Here is a 15,750-nt window from a genome sequence, read left to right as displayed (position 1 = left end):
AAAAACTTATAGTTAAATTAACAGAAAAGGTATGTTTTAAGGGAGCCCTCCGTAAGTGTCAAAAACGCCTGCCTTGAGAGAGGCGCCTTTTATTCTTATGATGGACGCCCTTAAAACTGCCCTAATATTAGGGTTTGTGAAGAAAAAAGTTTATTTTTCTTCTTCTCGTTGTTGCGGCGCTCTCTAGAATTTTGTTTGAAACCTTCTGTTTCAATTATGGTCAAAGTTAGACCATGTCTCTTTTACAAAATAATAATAATAATAATAAATCACGTCAATTCTATGGTGGCTAAGAAAAACGGTGTTGGGTTGGGTGCGCATTTTTATTCTGGGTCATTCGATGTTTTTTTTATGCGTAAAATATTAATCAATAACTATTGAATTACGTTTTTTTCACGAAAAAAGTATATTAAACTTTAGTAGTTTTACCGCACATTTAAGAATAATTATCTAAAAAATAGAATGAAAATAATAATCACTAAATTCCAAATTCCATAAATAACTAGAAGTATATACTTGTAATCGGCTCTTTGGAGAAAGGATCTGGATTCTTCGATTACTTATTGTTGTTTAAACTGGTGTCGTAAATAGCTATAATGAATGCATTGATCCATATATCATGTTTCCACTTGTATAAGTGCTCTTTCATTTGTGTTCGGAGACGCCCCTGTAACACTCTTCTCACACGCCTATATAATTTCAAACTATTACTTGGTATGAATTCGTTTTGTGTGCCCGCATCATTTTTCCTTCTTTTCCCCTCGGACAAAGGCAGTAGTAGACTGTCATTATCGGAGACACATTTTTTTATCTTCTCTATCTTTTCCAGCTAAGAGGGGCGGCCCCTTGGCTCAAAAAGGATTTTTATAGCAATTATCTCCTTATCATAGATCAATCATTCTTCTTGTTTATAACAACTTAATCAACAAATTATTTAAAAAAAGAGAATTTTTTAAGCCATTCTTTCTTTGAGAAAATTTCAACCAAAATTATTAGAAATTAGGTTTTTATAACAATATTAACCACCAAATCGTTCACTAACCACAAATTCCTTCCTTTCAACAAAAAAAAAAAAACCCACAAATTCCTTCAGATAAAGGTTAAGAAAAAAAAAAGTAATGAAAGAAGAATTTTGAGGCTCTGTAGACACCTTCATTCCTTCTCATTTCCACCCATGGAACACAGAAATGAGGTAAGAGGAATTATGAAAAAAAAATCTAAATCTTTAGAAATAATAGTATAAACTTTTTTTTTTCTTGGAATTCTTCTTGATGCATTAAACTCATATAAAGTAAAAATGAAATGTTTGCACACAAGTCGGAATTTTTTTTTTTACGGTAGTCTAAACTCAAATTCCTCGTACCCACGTAATATTTATAAACTTGTCTTTACCATTCCTTCTAAGATATAGCTAGTAAAGATTCGTTTTCTACTGGATTGCAGAAAAATGGGGTGTCGACCGTTCCTAGATTTGGAGGTTGGGAACAGAAACTAGGAGGAAACACAGACTACTCAATGGTTTTCTCTCGAGCTCGAGCAAATAAGAAACAGGGTGTGAAATCTAAGGATATTAATCATCGAGCAAATTTCGTAAACAAAGAGGAATATATACACGTTAATCCGCGTGATCCTGATACTGACTCCATAGAAGTAATTTACCTTCTTCGATGATCTTCAATCTTCCCATCTTTAATATCAATGTCCTTGGCTCCTTGCCTAAAGATGGAACACAAGTTTGATTCTTATTCTACTTATGTGGTGTTGTTTCGTTTTCTCTTATATCTAAATCGTCTGCCCAAGTAGACCGAAAATCTATGTATGTCAACACTTGGACTAGAAAGTCTAAAATCTGACTCAAGTCAATTCAGACTTTGGATCTGACTTGGAAAGAAACACTACCTTTACTCGTATATTCTCTTACACTAAGAACTTGTTATGTCTTCATTTTTGTGCAGAGAAAGAAGAAGACGCGAAATTACTTTAACTGTTGCATAAAGGCTTAATACTACGAACCCAAGTGACATGGCTTCAAGATTGAGCTTAACAGTACTACTTTTTATTTATTTTATGGTGTGTAAATTAATAGATGATTAATCTCCATTACCAGGAAATGTTTAAGGTTGTTCGAAATATTCAAATTCGATAGTATATATATAATATATATATATATATATATAGTATTCTAGTGTTACATACAAAGAGTGATTGTCGCCGACAACTAAAATTTAAGTAACTGCGAAGTACTGAACTTATAATGTATCAGTTTGATATTTTATCTTTCGTATAATTTAGTTAAGATCAATGGTTATGTGTCCAAAGAGAATCGGTATGATCAAGATCATCAATATAAGTAGTTATTAGAAAACTAACTAAACTCTTATTATATGAAACGAAGTAGTTTTTTCTACTAATCCTGATATCAACAGAATAGGTATTAACAAATAATGTTGTTTTCTCGTAACATTGGACGTAATCTATCTGAATCACGATAATCTATTTGTTTCCCATTCTTTAGATTTTTATTTCGAAAAATGAGAGAAAAAAATGAATTCTGCAGTTTCAAGCTTCATTCTGGAAACGTTTAACAGGAGCATTTAAAGACGCCAAGTATGCAGCATCGGCCTTATTGATGGTACTGAAAAGATAACTAAAAGGTGACATTTTTATGTACCTTCCAGAGCCAGGAACAACCTTCAGTTCATCATTTTCCCATACAACTCTACCTCCTGCTATTGTGACTTCAACTTTCCCCTGTGTCCAAATAAAAATGAATATTTCAGAACTCGAATTCAGTAGTGTATTTTCTTAAGTCAGATCCGATATCTGAATCGAAGTCTGAATTGGATCAAGTCATCTTTAAGATTGTTTGCTTTTGTCTGACTTGTCTGAGTGGTTGATTCGGGTTAATTCTAGGTCTATTTGTTTCAGACGATTCAAATGCAAAAAACCCGTCCTATTTAACATTTTAGATCATTGCGTCTAACGAAAATCGGACCCAAACCCACTGAGGAATATCAATATTAGTATACGCTTATAAGCTTATATACCAGTATCAGTAAATATAGTGGATGAAAGATCGAAAGAGTTTTAACGATAAGATGTTCTAATCAATTGGCTGACATACGAACTTGCTGTTTCAGGGATTACCTTTAGTTTCATGCCTTCGTAAACATTTGTATCTGTTTTTGAGTGGTGAGATCGTGCAGATATCTCCACGGTTGAATTTGGATTTAGTATTATTATATCGGCATCAGATCCAACTAGTATTGCACCTTTTCTTGGGTATATATTGAATATTCGAGCACTGAAAAATTTTCAGATGAATTAGCAAAACCCTGATCCCATTGTGGTAGACTAAAAAAGATTCATTTCATCTCAAAATTACTACAAAGTACATGTGTTTTTCGAAGCATACCATTCCGTACTTGTAATTCGTACATAATCAGTAACATCTATTCGGCCAGACTCCTGCATAAAATAAATTGTAAAACAAACTAGCAGGAATGGAGTAGGAAAATAACAGATCCAACTCGAAAGATTTAGTTTTGTAAGATTTATGTTGGATTTGGGGTTCTTACCACCATCAAATTCCAAACCAAATGCATCCTCTCTTCTATACCTGTACAATTCAGATGGTCAAAATGTGCATCGATTAAAACTAAATCCATACTATTTGGTAGAAAGGATCTTGAGATTACCATTTACCCCATTTGGAATTTTCCGAAAATCATCAATACCAAGAGCTTTTTGAGTAGAATTGAAAGTACAATGATCAGTTCCTACAAGCTGTGCAACAATGCTTCAGTCAGTGCAATTACAAAATTATGGTTTTTAGGCAACTCCTAGCAAAATGATAGACCGACTGATGGGCAATGTTATATAGGAATTCAGTTTAGGATAACCAATTGTTAGCAACGGACGATAGTCCAGGAAATGACTTCATATAGTACTAAAACGGGCAAATACGCGCACAGAAGCTGGCAAGACAACCTTTTCTGTCAAACTTTTTGCGGACACATTTGGGAGGAGAGTTACTAAGTTGAGTGTGCTTTTCTGAATCTTCAATGAGTTAATAGGTTGACGGCCTGACGGGAATATTTCTGAATATTATTACAGAATAGTTGTATCCATTTCATAAACTTCAGAAGATTAAATATTTCAGTCTCTGTGTTCTAATGTCTAAAAGTAATAAATTTTAATTCAACATTATGTCTTCTCAGTTTATACTCCTGCACCTACTCCTTTTCCCCTCTTCCAACAGAGTTTCTTCTTCTAGTTTCTCCTTAAAACCTCTGTTTTACTCTTGCTTCCTCACCCCTTTTGGTGTTTCTTTCACCGTCCTACTTTTCTCTCTATCTACTATTAGTTTCCCTTATTTGCTGGAATCTAGGGTGCTTACGATCAAATGACACTGCAAAGTGGGTTCTCTATAGTGATCCACAGATGGGCTAGCCCTAATCTAGTTAAAGGTGAAAAGAAAACCTGTAAGACTCCAGTTGAAAGGGCTGCTTGAAGTGCTTTATCATGTCCCAGTTTTCTTATTGGTGGACTCATAACATACCTGAAAAAACAAAAAGAAAATGTCATTTTTGAAAATCTGTAAACTACAGAAAAATAAAAACTGGAACAAGTAGGTAAAAATGTGTTCTTGCTTCGCTGCAGTAGTGAAGTCACGATGCCAAAGCCAAGAATCATCAAGCACTATTCCAGAAACCACAGATTCTCCAATAACCCTTTGCCCTGCAGTTTTTCAAATAAAAGGTGTGAGGGCTTAAACACATGATATATTGAACTGGTTAACAGTTCGTAGTACAAAATAAAAATACATGATATGACTTTCTTGATCGAATTTCTTATGACCAAAATCTTCTTTATTGGTTTTAGACCAATATTTTTTCTCGTCATTACCAAATGTAAGTTCAAACTTGGGAAGAATGGTCATGACTCATTAAAAATTTAGCTTTGAATTCAAGAATGCTACTTGTTGACTATCAAAGCTACCCCTTTCTTAGTTTAAGCATTAACAATAGTTGTTCACTTGTCAAAGAAAAACCTATAAATCTGTCAAGACCTGTTAATTGATACTTGATATAACTATTTTCAAGTTCTCTTCATAATGGTATTTATATAATTGAATTTCTTCAGACCTGTTAATTGATAGAATTTCTCTTTTAAAAGATTATTTCAGGAACTGAAGCCTTTAACTTCCCTACTAGAGTGTGTAGACTTGTAGGTTTATTCTCTCCATAGACGTCAATGTGCCGTACACGTAGGATTCTTGTCTTGTCTAACACCACAAAAACATGTCTACTCCTTGTTTCACGGATCTCATACTAGTCACTTTTTATTTGCTCGAGTATTTCCAGTTTACCTCTTATTAGACTTCCATACGACTTAGTTAAATATAAGAGTCCACTTATTTTCTCAACTTCTTATTGACTCGTGCCTCTGAGAGTGTGGTAGAGTAGCCACCAGAGTTGCAAAAAAGAAACAGGACAAAATATATTCATTAGTTGAGTGCCTTAGATACCAAAAATAAAATGTCAACTATCTCGAGCAGTTCTCCACTTTATGTTAATTTAGAAACATATGATTATCATATAATATTAGAAATTATGTGCTGAAACATCACTAATGCCATCAAATACATGAAGGAACAGCAAATGGAATCCTTACCTGACTTTTGAGCCTTGGCTATTTCTTCCATGGCATCAATGCTCATTACATGAACTACGTACAGTGGTGTATTAACAAAAGCTGCCAGACGAATAGCTCTGGAAGTTGCTTCTCCCTCTAGCTACACAAGTATCAATGTAATAACAGGTTATATGACTACTATGAAATTGGTTACTTTGTAAACATTCCATGGAAGCTAGTTCAGGAAAATAACAAGAAAAATACGACATAACTGAAAAAAGGGTTTACTCTAGTGAGTTTTCATCGTCCTGATCTTAGATTTGCACCAACATACACACCTCCATTTGTCACTATCAGCGACATCATCATAATATTACCCTTTCAGGAACATGAGCTCTTGTAATCGATTTTTTTCCCGAAGAGTGAAATATTACCCTTTCAGGAAACCCTAACATCCCCCATATATCACTTCCGTTCACAATCTCTAAGACTTTTAGAGACTAATGGATGTATATCATCTATCACTGGTAAAATAAAACCTAAAGGAAGATAACAAAGTATTCTTTTGCAGAGTATTCTAGCGAAAGCAATAAAAAAAATTCAATGTCATCAATTTTCGCTAAATCCCTGCCCGTTATGAAGACATTTTCATGCCTGCAACAGTTATGGAAGTCTAAATCGGAGTCTGGATTTCTGAGGTGGAACTTGAAAAATACAACATAACTCAAGCATGTGCTATTGTAAAACAAGAAAACAATTTGAGCATTACCAGTGGAGGCCTTGAAAGTGCATGTCCTTCTGGACCAGTAATACCAAGCTCAATCATCTTTTTCTGCCCTTCATCAACCGCATCTCCATTTTCCGCGTGAACCATAGCCAAGGCCCCAAGAGACTTGCACTTTTTTAAGGCTTTGAGGAGAAGATCATCGTTGATCATAAAAGACCCTTTATAGGCAAGGAAAAATTTGAAAGAGTTGATACCTATCAGTCAACAGCACAAACTTTAGAATTGGTTGCCCCATATATACTAAAAAGTTTTTCTTTATCATGATACTCCAGCATCGAGTCCATTTTGTGTTTAGCAATTTGTGTAACATAATATGCAAAGAGAAATGGTCACCTTTCTCCTTAACCATGACTTCCATGTCCCTCTCAACAATTTCGTCCCATTTTGTAATTGCCATATGGAAACCATAATCCATGCATGAATATTTTGCCTTTTTTGTGTAAGATTCAAAACCCGCAGATAAACTTCCATTAACTGGTATTACAAAGTCAATGTGCATAGTTGTTCCCCCGGCTAATGCAGCAGCCTGACCACTAAAGTAGTCGTCAATAGTCTCACTGCCCATAAACTCCATTGCTAGGTGTGTGTGAGGATCAATACCTCCTGTTACCATTAAAAATATGCATTCAGAAATTGTATCCTGCTGTTTCAAAATAAATCAATAAATAAAAAGTTGTATGCTGCTAAAAAATGTCTGGACTAAGTAGAAAATAACAGTGTGTTAAATCATATATTGCCATTTTTTAGAACAGTGATATAGATCAGAGGAAGTCAAAATATGAGGGTATACACAACGGACTAATAAGCGGTGAAGATTTTTTAACTCAATATGTTTACTCAACAAAGCAGTATATACTATCCAACATCCGCACAAAATAACCTATAGCAAGTGTTGGGAACTCCACCAAATCTGATTGTCACGAGCCCGGAATAAACCTATACTGGAGGTACAGTATCCAAAAAGCATGTGTAGGTTCAAGTCCCATTTGATGGATGATTTCCGAGGATGGTTTCCGGTGATTCTTTACTCAGTAAGAACTCCTTACCAGAAATTGCTCAATTCTAGAACTTTGTCATTTTCGATATTTTTTTTCACCCTGGATATCAACATTCTCATGTCTTGTTTCTTTCTGGAATATGGAGTCAGAAACCTCCTCAAAGGACAGTAACAATATGGCAAGGGGTGAAGAAGAAGCAAGGGATCCAAAGAACTATCGAGCATGACAGAAATAGCACAATCTTTAAGGAACATAATACATATGCTTCAATTGTAGAAGATGATGTAAAAGATTTGTCGTTCTATTGGTCCAGAAACCTAAGCTACGTCAGACTGATTCTTTCAATGATTGTTCAAAATTGAGAAGCTTGGATAGTGTAACATGTAACCTAGCCACCCACCCTTATATTTGTACAGTTTTTGCTTTTATATATTAATTGAAAGTTTCAAAACAAAAATATATCGTTCCCGGTCCCAGTGTGCAAGTTATGTGCATATGAAGAAGGTGTTGATTATTAGGCTTACGAAATCAGTTTCATCTAATCGAAATCTCAATGCTTCAAACTTCAAAGCATGTATGTCCAAGGAACCAAGAGTAGCATCTGACGATCATGTATAGGAAGTAGATACTGCATATTCTACCTAAGAATTTGAACACATGAGAAATTCTTAGAATGATTTATTCATAAAATTTGAGAAATTTCACCTGGCATAACATACTTCCCCGTGGCATCAATTACAGTTACATCATCACCAACCTGACAATGATAATTAGCAACGGAAGGTAAGTGACAATAATTTAAGGAAGTTTACTTTAGATAGACTAAGTAATGTAACGAAACTCCTAACTCCGATAATATTAGCCAGAGCACCTGTAAAACCACAAGCATATTCTTCGAGCACAAATTTTTAGGCACAAAAATTCAATTTGATACGAATATGAAATTGTAGGGATTTGTGTCTCAAATGAGTAGTCTGAAGATACAGGTCTTCAGTACTTGCGAAAACTACCAGATAATAAAATTGTATAATTACATTACCATTAAACAAATTCATTGCAATAACAATATTGCAGTGACACTAACTGTTGAATTTATCAAACAAAAATAACATCTCTATTGATCTTGAGAGTTGTTTGCGTTGCATCTCAACCATGACTTTTCTAAAGTAGGAAGCACGGAAGAACTCTTGCATCTCAACCATGACTTTTCTAAAGTAGGAAGCACGGAAGAACTCTTAAGGGCTTTAATCAACATTTACTCATGTTCGAAGTTCCTATTTCATTTTTTCGATTCCAATTGAGTCTACAACTCAAATAACTTGAGCCGAATATATTGCAGCAATTACTTCTTATGAACCAACAAGTGATGATAGTCAATACCAAAATTCAATTCCATCTAACATCTCTTACAATGTGTTCAAACATGAGTAAAGATCAAAGACCCATCTAAATACTACGAGATATAATACGACCATACATAAATAGATGGACCCCCCACAGATTGCCCTGACTGGCTTTTCGCCACTAAAACGTCATTAAAGACTCCGTGCTAACTAATGTAGTGTCTGCTTGACGCGAGTCAGATTTCAGAATGTCTGCTCTTGTCTGACGATGTCTAACTTGTGTGAACGGACGATTTGAGATGACTGTGTGTCTATTTAAGTTAGATGATTCAGATTCAAAATAGCTTGATTCAGACAATGAGGAAAAAGACAAGCACCACTTGGGAGAGGATTAAGCAATCTTATGGAATCTTACCACCAGTATGAGTCTAATCTAAATCAATGAATCAAAACAATTTTACCCTAAAAATGCATTTACTCCAAAACAACTTGGGATCATACTAAACAGAAATTACACAGAATTTACCTGGATGTTTGGTTGCACAGAAACAATAATCCCATCCTCAACATAAACATCAGCAACTTCTTGATGATGAGCATTTACAACAGTTCCTCCCTTAATCAACAACTTAGTAGAAGACGACCCGGAATCTCCATACCCAACCTCATGACAATACTGTAAAAATAAAATCAACCCAAATCTTTCACTAAGGAGAGAAAAATGAACACCTAAAATGAATAGATTATTAGAGTTCTTACCCCTGGGATTTGATTCGATTGAGAGATGGGGAAGTGAAGAAGAAAAAGAAGACTTAGAGAGAGGAGAGAGAAGAAATTGATGAACTGATGATGAGTTGTTAAATTAGAATTCATCGATCAATTTATTATTCCACGATTGACTCTTGTTAAGTAGAAATTTATAGATTGAGAAGGAAGAAATTGGAGATCAATCGGGACAACGAAAATTTTCAACTGGGAAAATAAGGAATCGAAACTGAGGGAGAGCGGTTTATATATGAAAATTTTAAAATAGACGTTCACTTGACAGGGTGTTTGACTTCACTAGCTAGTGTCGTGTCGTTTCCTGGCTTCTTACCATTTCGAAGTCCACCAGTTTTATTGGACGACCTTTTCCAAAGGAAAAAAAAAAAAAGTGATTCTGGAGTCCAAAATTTCATAGGGTAGGAGAATTTTTTCAATTCTTCCAAACACACCCTTCTTCTAGTGTTGTCAGGGGACCTCTCTCTTTTCATCTTCATCTCTTTCTCTCTTTTATGTCTCTGTCTCTTGTTCCTCCCTCTCTCTCCTCTTTTTCTCTCTCTCTTCATCCCTCTCTATGTCTTTCTCTTTCTCTCTATAAGTTTAGGCGAAGGGCCTCTCCCCTTTGCCAAAACATTGAGAGAGAGAGAGAGAGAAGAAAGAGAGGGAAAGAGAAAGAAAGAGAAAAGGAAGAGGGAGAGAGGAAGAGGAGAATAGTTATGACGGTTGGAGTTCGTTGAGGTATAACCGGAGTTTTAGAAATTGTAACGTGTCAGTGGAATTGGACTTTTGGTTGATCGTCAAGCTTGAGACTTGGTTTGTGATGGTGGTGTGAGCGTCGTTTGTGCTTATGCCTTCTTCGATGGAAGTTCATTACCTTGTTATACGCTTCCTTGACCGACTGTTGATAAGCGGTGTTGATGAAGCGACTGAGATCCACCGTGTTGGATTGAAAATATTATTCGTAGTTGCGAGATATTAAGATTTCTCTATGAGATTATGCCGTATGTTAGATAAATAGAAGTACCCTTACCCAAGGATACTTAATCGATCTTTTAGGAGAACTTTCCTTCTTCCAGGACTTTGGAAGCTCAAGTTTAATATACCAAAGATCCTCACCGACTTGGATCTTTGATTAGATTCGAGATTAAGTTGCCAAGCATTAGACACACTTCTTCGCTCCATGTCGGGATCGACCCCACGTACACAGACCCCTATTTTTATCTTAAATCATAGGGCAGACCTGGTTGTATTTGAGTGAGGGCGGGCGTAAGTGTCGAATACGATCGTACCAACCTTCCAATTTTGGGTTTGAGTGGCAGACCTCTTTCGGATTCATCCTCCATGTTGACTTGATACAGGTTGACCCATTAGGCATTTGGTTTTTCTTGACTTATTTACCGTAGTCAACTGATGACCATTTTTTTGGATCATTTTTTTGTTTGAATTATTCAGTGTGTGCTTTGAACCCTTGACCTCTAAGGTGGAAGATTATACTTCTTGAAGGATATAGTCCTTCGGTCTGAAGGAGATGTCTTTCCGAAGGAGTGTCCTTCGACCAAGATGACAATGCGTACAATGTGGAAGATTATAAAATAGATATGGAGTGTAGAGAAAAAGAGCTAGGCTCTTGCTCTAGTAAGTCTAGTTCTCATCCATCACTTAGAGAGCTTGAGAAGAGAAAGAGAAAAGAGTCTACTTCATCTCTACCTTACTTTACTCCATCTTAGAGAATAAAGAAGATCAAGAAACAAAGCAAAAGAAGAAGGTTAAGGATTTAAAGGAGAGAAGAAAGTATAAGATAAAGATTAAACAAACCATCTTCTACAATGTAGAAAGGTACGCATATTTTATCATGATTTTCTTTATTTCTACTCATGAATCTTGTAATAAGCATGAGACCCAAAGATCATCGGAGAGCTCCGACCCAGACTCTTCTCCAACATTGGCCTCTTCATCAGTTTCAGTGCTACGCGAATCAAGTTCAGAGAACCCATCTTCTGCTACATCATCCTCCCTACTGCTTTTTGGACCCACTTGTGGAAACCCAAACTTTGGTACAATGCATATACTAGTTATATTTCCTTTATGGAAGAATGAAGTTTCTACATGTTGTGAATCATCCATCGTTCATTGGCGTCTGCAAAATCATTGGAGAAACATAATAGTTTGAATTAGAGAGATGGAGTTTCGAATCTCACATATTTATAGAGAAGGAAATGTTGTTGTTGATCGCCTGACAAATGAAGGATGCTCATTGACAAATGCTTATTGGTGGAACGTCGCACCTAACTTTATTTTACCTTATGTCCATAAAGATGTAAATGGAATTTCTTTGTGAGAAATGTTATCCTTACAACCCAAAATCTGGAAAAAGTGTCCAGATTGAGGTGGATCTATGGGTTCAAAATGTATTTATTATGAGCAGTGATGCTATGCCCGCCAAGTAACCCGGATAAATCCCGGTCGGGGTACTTAGACGGGCTTGATCTAGTAAGAAAAAGTCCATCACTTTCTCTCACTAGATTATGCCCGTCCAAGTACCTCGGTCGGGATTCAGTCGGGTTACTTGTCGGGCATAGTATCATTAATGATTTATTATTAGTTTTACACTTTCCTAAACTAGCCTTTCTTTCTTTTCTCTCTTTAAAACTTCATTATTGCCCTTTTTCTTTCTCCCTCTAAACCTTCGTTGCTTTTAACTTTTCTTCTATATCAAATTGTCACCAAACCCCCAAGGGAACATCATCTCATCAAGAAAACAATAAGGATTTAATGAATTTCATCATCTCCATCAAACAAACGAGCATCAAAGTGAGGTGGATGTGTTATAATTGACAAAATTATTCATTTAAAACCCTTGCTTTTCATGATGAACAGTAAGTCAATATTCTGTATGATGTTGAAACCCCCAATTCTTCAAAAAATTTGATGCTCTAACTCCTTTCATTGTGACAGATTATGGTTTCAGTGAGTGACAAAAGAAAGATTTTAGTGATAACAAGAACCTTTTGGAGATAAAATAAGAGAAATCTAAAGTTAAGATCGAGTCGTTCATCCTGACTATAGAGTAATATATTTGAGCTACTGATCTAGAATTTCTTAAGTTATATTGTTCTAAATTGAAATAAACAGATCTGTTTAGGGATAACATTCCTTTAGAAGAAGAAGGACCATTTTTTAGAAAGAGAAAAAAAATTGAGGGCAATTTCTGAAAATAAGACAAAAAATAGAGGTCAGTTTTGTAACATTAAAAAATAGCAATAAATGTATTCAAAATCGATAATGCCACATAGGATCCACCTCAATCTGGATCCTTTTCCAGATTTTGGGTTGTAAGGATAACATTTCTCTTTCTTCATATAGGTTTAGATGACTTTGATTTTTAGGTTCGTTAAAAGATCTCTTGATGTTAGGGTCAAGCTTTAAGCCCCCCCCCCCCCCCCCTTGTTTTTTTATTTGTAATTATTTTTCATTTATTAATAATATCAGGTGATGATATTTAATGATAGATGTTTCATGAGGTGTCAACCTAGTTAGGATGTCATGTAAAACAAATTTTTTTTGTTTCCTCCAAACACTATCTATTTTTAAAGCTTTTCATTTTCTTTTTCCTCTATTTTTTTCCCTCCCACCACCATCAACTCCGGCGACACCACCGAAAATAATTTCGACGACCATTAGCTCTACGCATCTCTCTTTTCTCTCTTCTCCTATCTCTTTTCTCTCATCTCTTCTCTCTCGTTTCCTCTCTTTCTACTCTTCAATAGTTCCGGCGAAGGGGAGACCACTTTGCCGAAACCCTCGTCTGGTTCTACCAGACCGTATGGTAGAACCAGACAGCTTCGCCAGGATCTAGAGACTAGATCCTGACGAAACTCGTCTGGAAAACTAGACGAAGAGTTTCAACGAAGGGACTTTCTTTTGTGGAAACTTAGAGAGGGGAAAGGGGGAGGATATGACGAGGAAGAGAAAGAGAAAGAGAGGGAAATAGAAGAGAAAAGAGGGAGAGGGAGATATAGAAGATGATGGTGTCGACGTCCACATCCGGCAGGCCACTTTCTGCCGGCGACTTGTAGGTGCTCTTGGTTTGAATTTTTTTTGTTTTCCACCTTCTTCCCCATAAAATTTTCTTGTTTCCCTAAAACATCGACCAATGTTCTTTTCCTTCAAAATCTGTCAATCACTTGTGTAAATGTGTTGAGTTAACTCATATTTGGCCTCCATTTCTTATCAACTTGCTCGGTTATCCACCATAATTGACCAGGTGACAGTTTTCCCTCTAATTAACACTAATGTTAGTGAACTGTTAAGTCGTCTTTACATTTCCAGATTTTAGCCTTTTTATTCTTTTGTACTTCTCTCACCTTTCTTTTAAGATCTTTTTTTACTGAGATCTTTAAAGAGAGAGAGAGAGAGATGGTTGGGGTCTCGCTCTTCGCTTTCAAAGGCAGAGTAAGGTCATTCACCTCTCAAACTGCAAAGAGATGTCGACTCAAAATAAGGTTTCTACTTTGGGGCATAAGAAAAAGTTTCTGAGGCATAAAGAGGGGGCATATTTTTTTTAGGGATATTTAGTGTTAGGGTCAAAGAAAAGTACCGACATTAGCATTTGGTTCAAGAGTTTGTCTGTTATAGGATCTGGGTCACAGACTAACCATTGACCAAGTTGACTAGAGACGGTCGTTAACAACCGTTAGTTTGTGACCCAAATGCTAATGTCAGTACTTTTTCATTGGATCAAATGCTAACTTTACCTTTTAATCACTGGAATATGGGCGTCTCAAGGGAAATTGGTGAAAAATGTGTGGGTTTCGCGCATTTACACATTTCGATGGAGAACTTGTCAGACGTGGAGTGCCTAGTCCTAAGCTAGCTCTTCCACCATCATTAGATTTGCGAAAGACACAAACCCTAACCGACGAACCCGCCAGTAGAGAGTCATGGACACCAACAACCTACCGTTGGTAGAAAGACAAGTTGTGTTAGCATAGGTCAATCTAATGGATCTACTGCTTAGTATAGGCCCCTTCAATGTATCAAGAAATAGTCGTAAGAACTCGTCCAATGAGATTCCTAAAGGGCAACTGTATCAAACGCTCGGAAATAAAGTTAAGTCCATGTGATATTTGTGAAAAATATTTCAAGGCACTGGTACAAAAAATTTTGCATCGGAAAGACAAAATGATTTGAGGACACGCATTAAGTGCAAAATAAAGCATGTTCCCTCTCTATCGACATATTGGATTCGATGAACATTTATGTTTTTGAATTACATTTAAGTTTTGTTAGATTGATCAATATGCTTTTATTTTGGCATTATAATTTTAGGGTCAACATAAAGTACTGGCAATAGCATTTGGGTCACAAACTAACGGTTGTTAACGACCGCCAGTAGTTAACTGGGTCAAGGGTTAGTCCATGACACAAACCCTATAACGGACGAACTCTTGACCCAAACGCTAATTCCGGTACTTTTCCTTTACCCCAAAAAATTACTTGATTAAACTCTGTCCCCTAATCTTCATCTTCTCTCTCTTTTTCTCTCTCTACTGCTTCTGCTCTCTCTCTTTCGATTGCTCATTGTTTATCTTTCTCTCTCTCTCGATCTTTTATTGTTTCATTATATCTCTGTCGATCCCTTATTGTTTATCTCGATCTTTGTCTCTCTCGCTCCCTCTGTCACACATACACAATTATAGGGAAGGGAAGTGTTCTCTTTGGTGGAACCAGACCTTCGAGATTCCTGACGAAATCCTCCTCGAGGATTTTGTGGATAGTCAGCCAAGAAACATTTTGTGGCTAGCCCACAAAAAAATCTGATATAACCACGGAGAAGTCTACAGAGATCCCAAAAGAGATAAATATATAGAGATATAAAGAGAAAAAAAACTTACTGAGAGATTTGTCTACAACGATAAGGATGCGACATATCTAAAGAAAGGCCAATAAAGGGAACACAGAGAGATAAACAATGAGAGGGAAAAAGAGATAGTGGTAGGAGAGAGAGAGTGAGTGAGGGAGTGCGTGAGTGAGTGAGTGAATGAGTGAGAGATAAAATGATTGAGAGAGGGAACGAGAGAGAGTGAGACAAAGAGAGAAGGTAAGATAGTAGGAGAAAGGGAGTGGCAAGAGAGAAAAGAAAATGAAGATTAGGGGCAATGTGCAATAAAGTAATTTTTTTTTTCATTTTCTGTATGCCCCAAAGCCCTCCTCACATAAAATA

The 15,750-nt window shown here is 36.2% G+C and overlaps 1 protein-coding gene across 1 annotated transcript; it reads right to left on the bottom strand.

The window, feature by feature from the left end:
• Positions 1–2,354: 2,354 nt before the first annotated feature.
• Positions 2,355–10,147, bottom strand: PYD2 (pyrimidine 2). Its single transcript, XM_086632561.1, has 13 exons — positions 9,525–10,147; positions 9,292–9,441; positions 8,128–8,179; positions 6,758–7,027; positions 6,407–6,618; positions 5,677–5,797; positions 4,653–4,740; positions 4,483–4,561; positions 3,699–3,786; positions 3,579–3,619; positions 3,416–3,468; positions 3,148–3,304; positions 2,355–2,751 (listed from the first exon to the last, which is right to left on the bottom strand). The coding sequence occupies exons 1-13, from the start codon at positions 9,636–9,638 to the stop codon at positions 2,560–2,562; spliced, it is 1,617 nt and encodes a 538-aa protein (XP_086488687.1). The 5' UTR covers positions 9,639–10,147; the 3' UTR covers positions 2,355–2,559.
• Between the last annotated feature and the right edge of the window lie 5,603 nt (positions 10,148–15,750).

Source organism: Eschscholzia californica, unplaced genomic scaffold (genome assembly GCF_041429995.1).
Source record: "Eschscholzia californica isolate CP2 unplaced genomic scaffold, dmEscCali1.0.p SCAF_4, whole genome shotgun sequence".
Taxonomy (NCBI): domain Eukaryota; kingdom Viridiplantae; phylum Streptophyta; class Magnoliopsida; order Ranunculales; family Papaveraceae; genus Eschscholzia; species Eschscholzia californica.
The sequence above is the reverse complement of the archived record's forward strand: the minus strand, read 5'-3'. Positions and strand labels throughout refer to the sequence as shown.

What these genes read in the sequence shown, in the direction of transcription:
- PYD2 (XM_086632561.1), bottom strand. Translation starts at nt 9,638, where the DNA reads ATGAATTCTAATTTAACAACTCATCATCAGTTCATCAATTTCTTCTCT. An exon ending in AATCGAATCAAATCCCAGGG is followed by an intron (nt 9,442 to 9,524) that starts GTAAGAACTCTA and finishes TTATTTTTACAG; the next exon opens with TATTGTCATGAGGTTGGGTA. An exon ending in CGAATTACAAGTACGGAATG is followed by an intron (nt 3,305 to 3,415) that starts GTATGCTTCGAA and finishes AAAATTTTTCAG; the next exon opens with TGCTCGAATATTCAATATAT.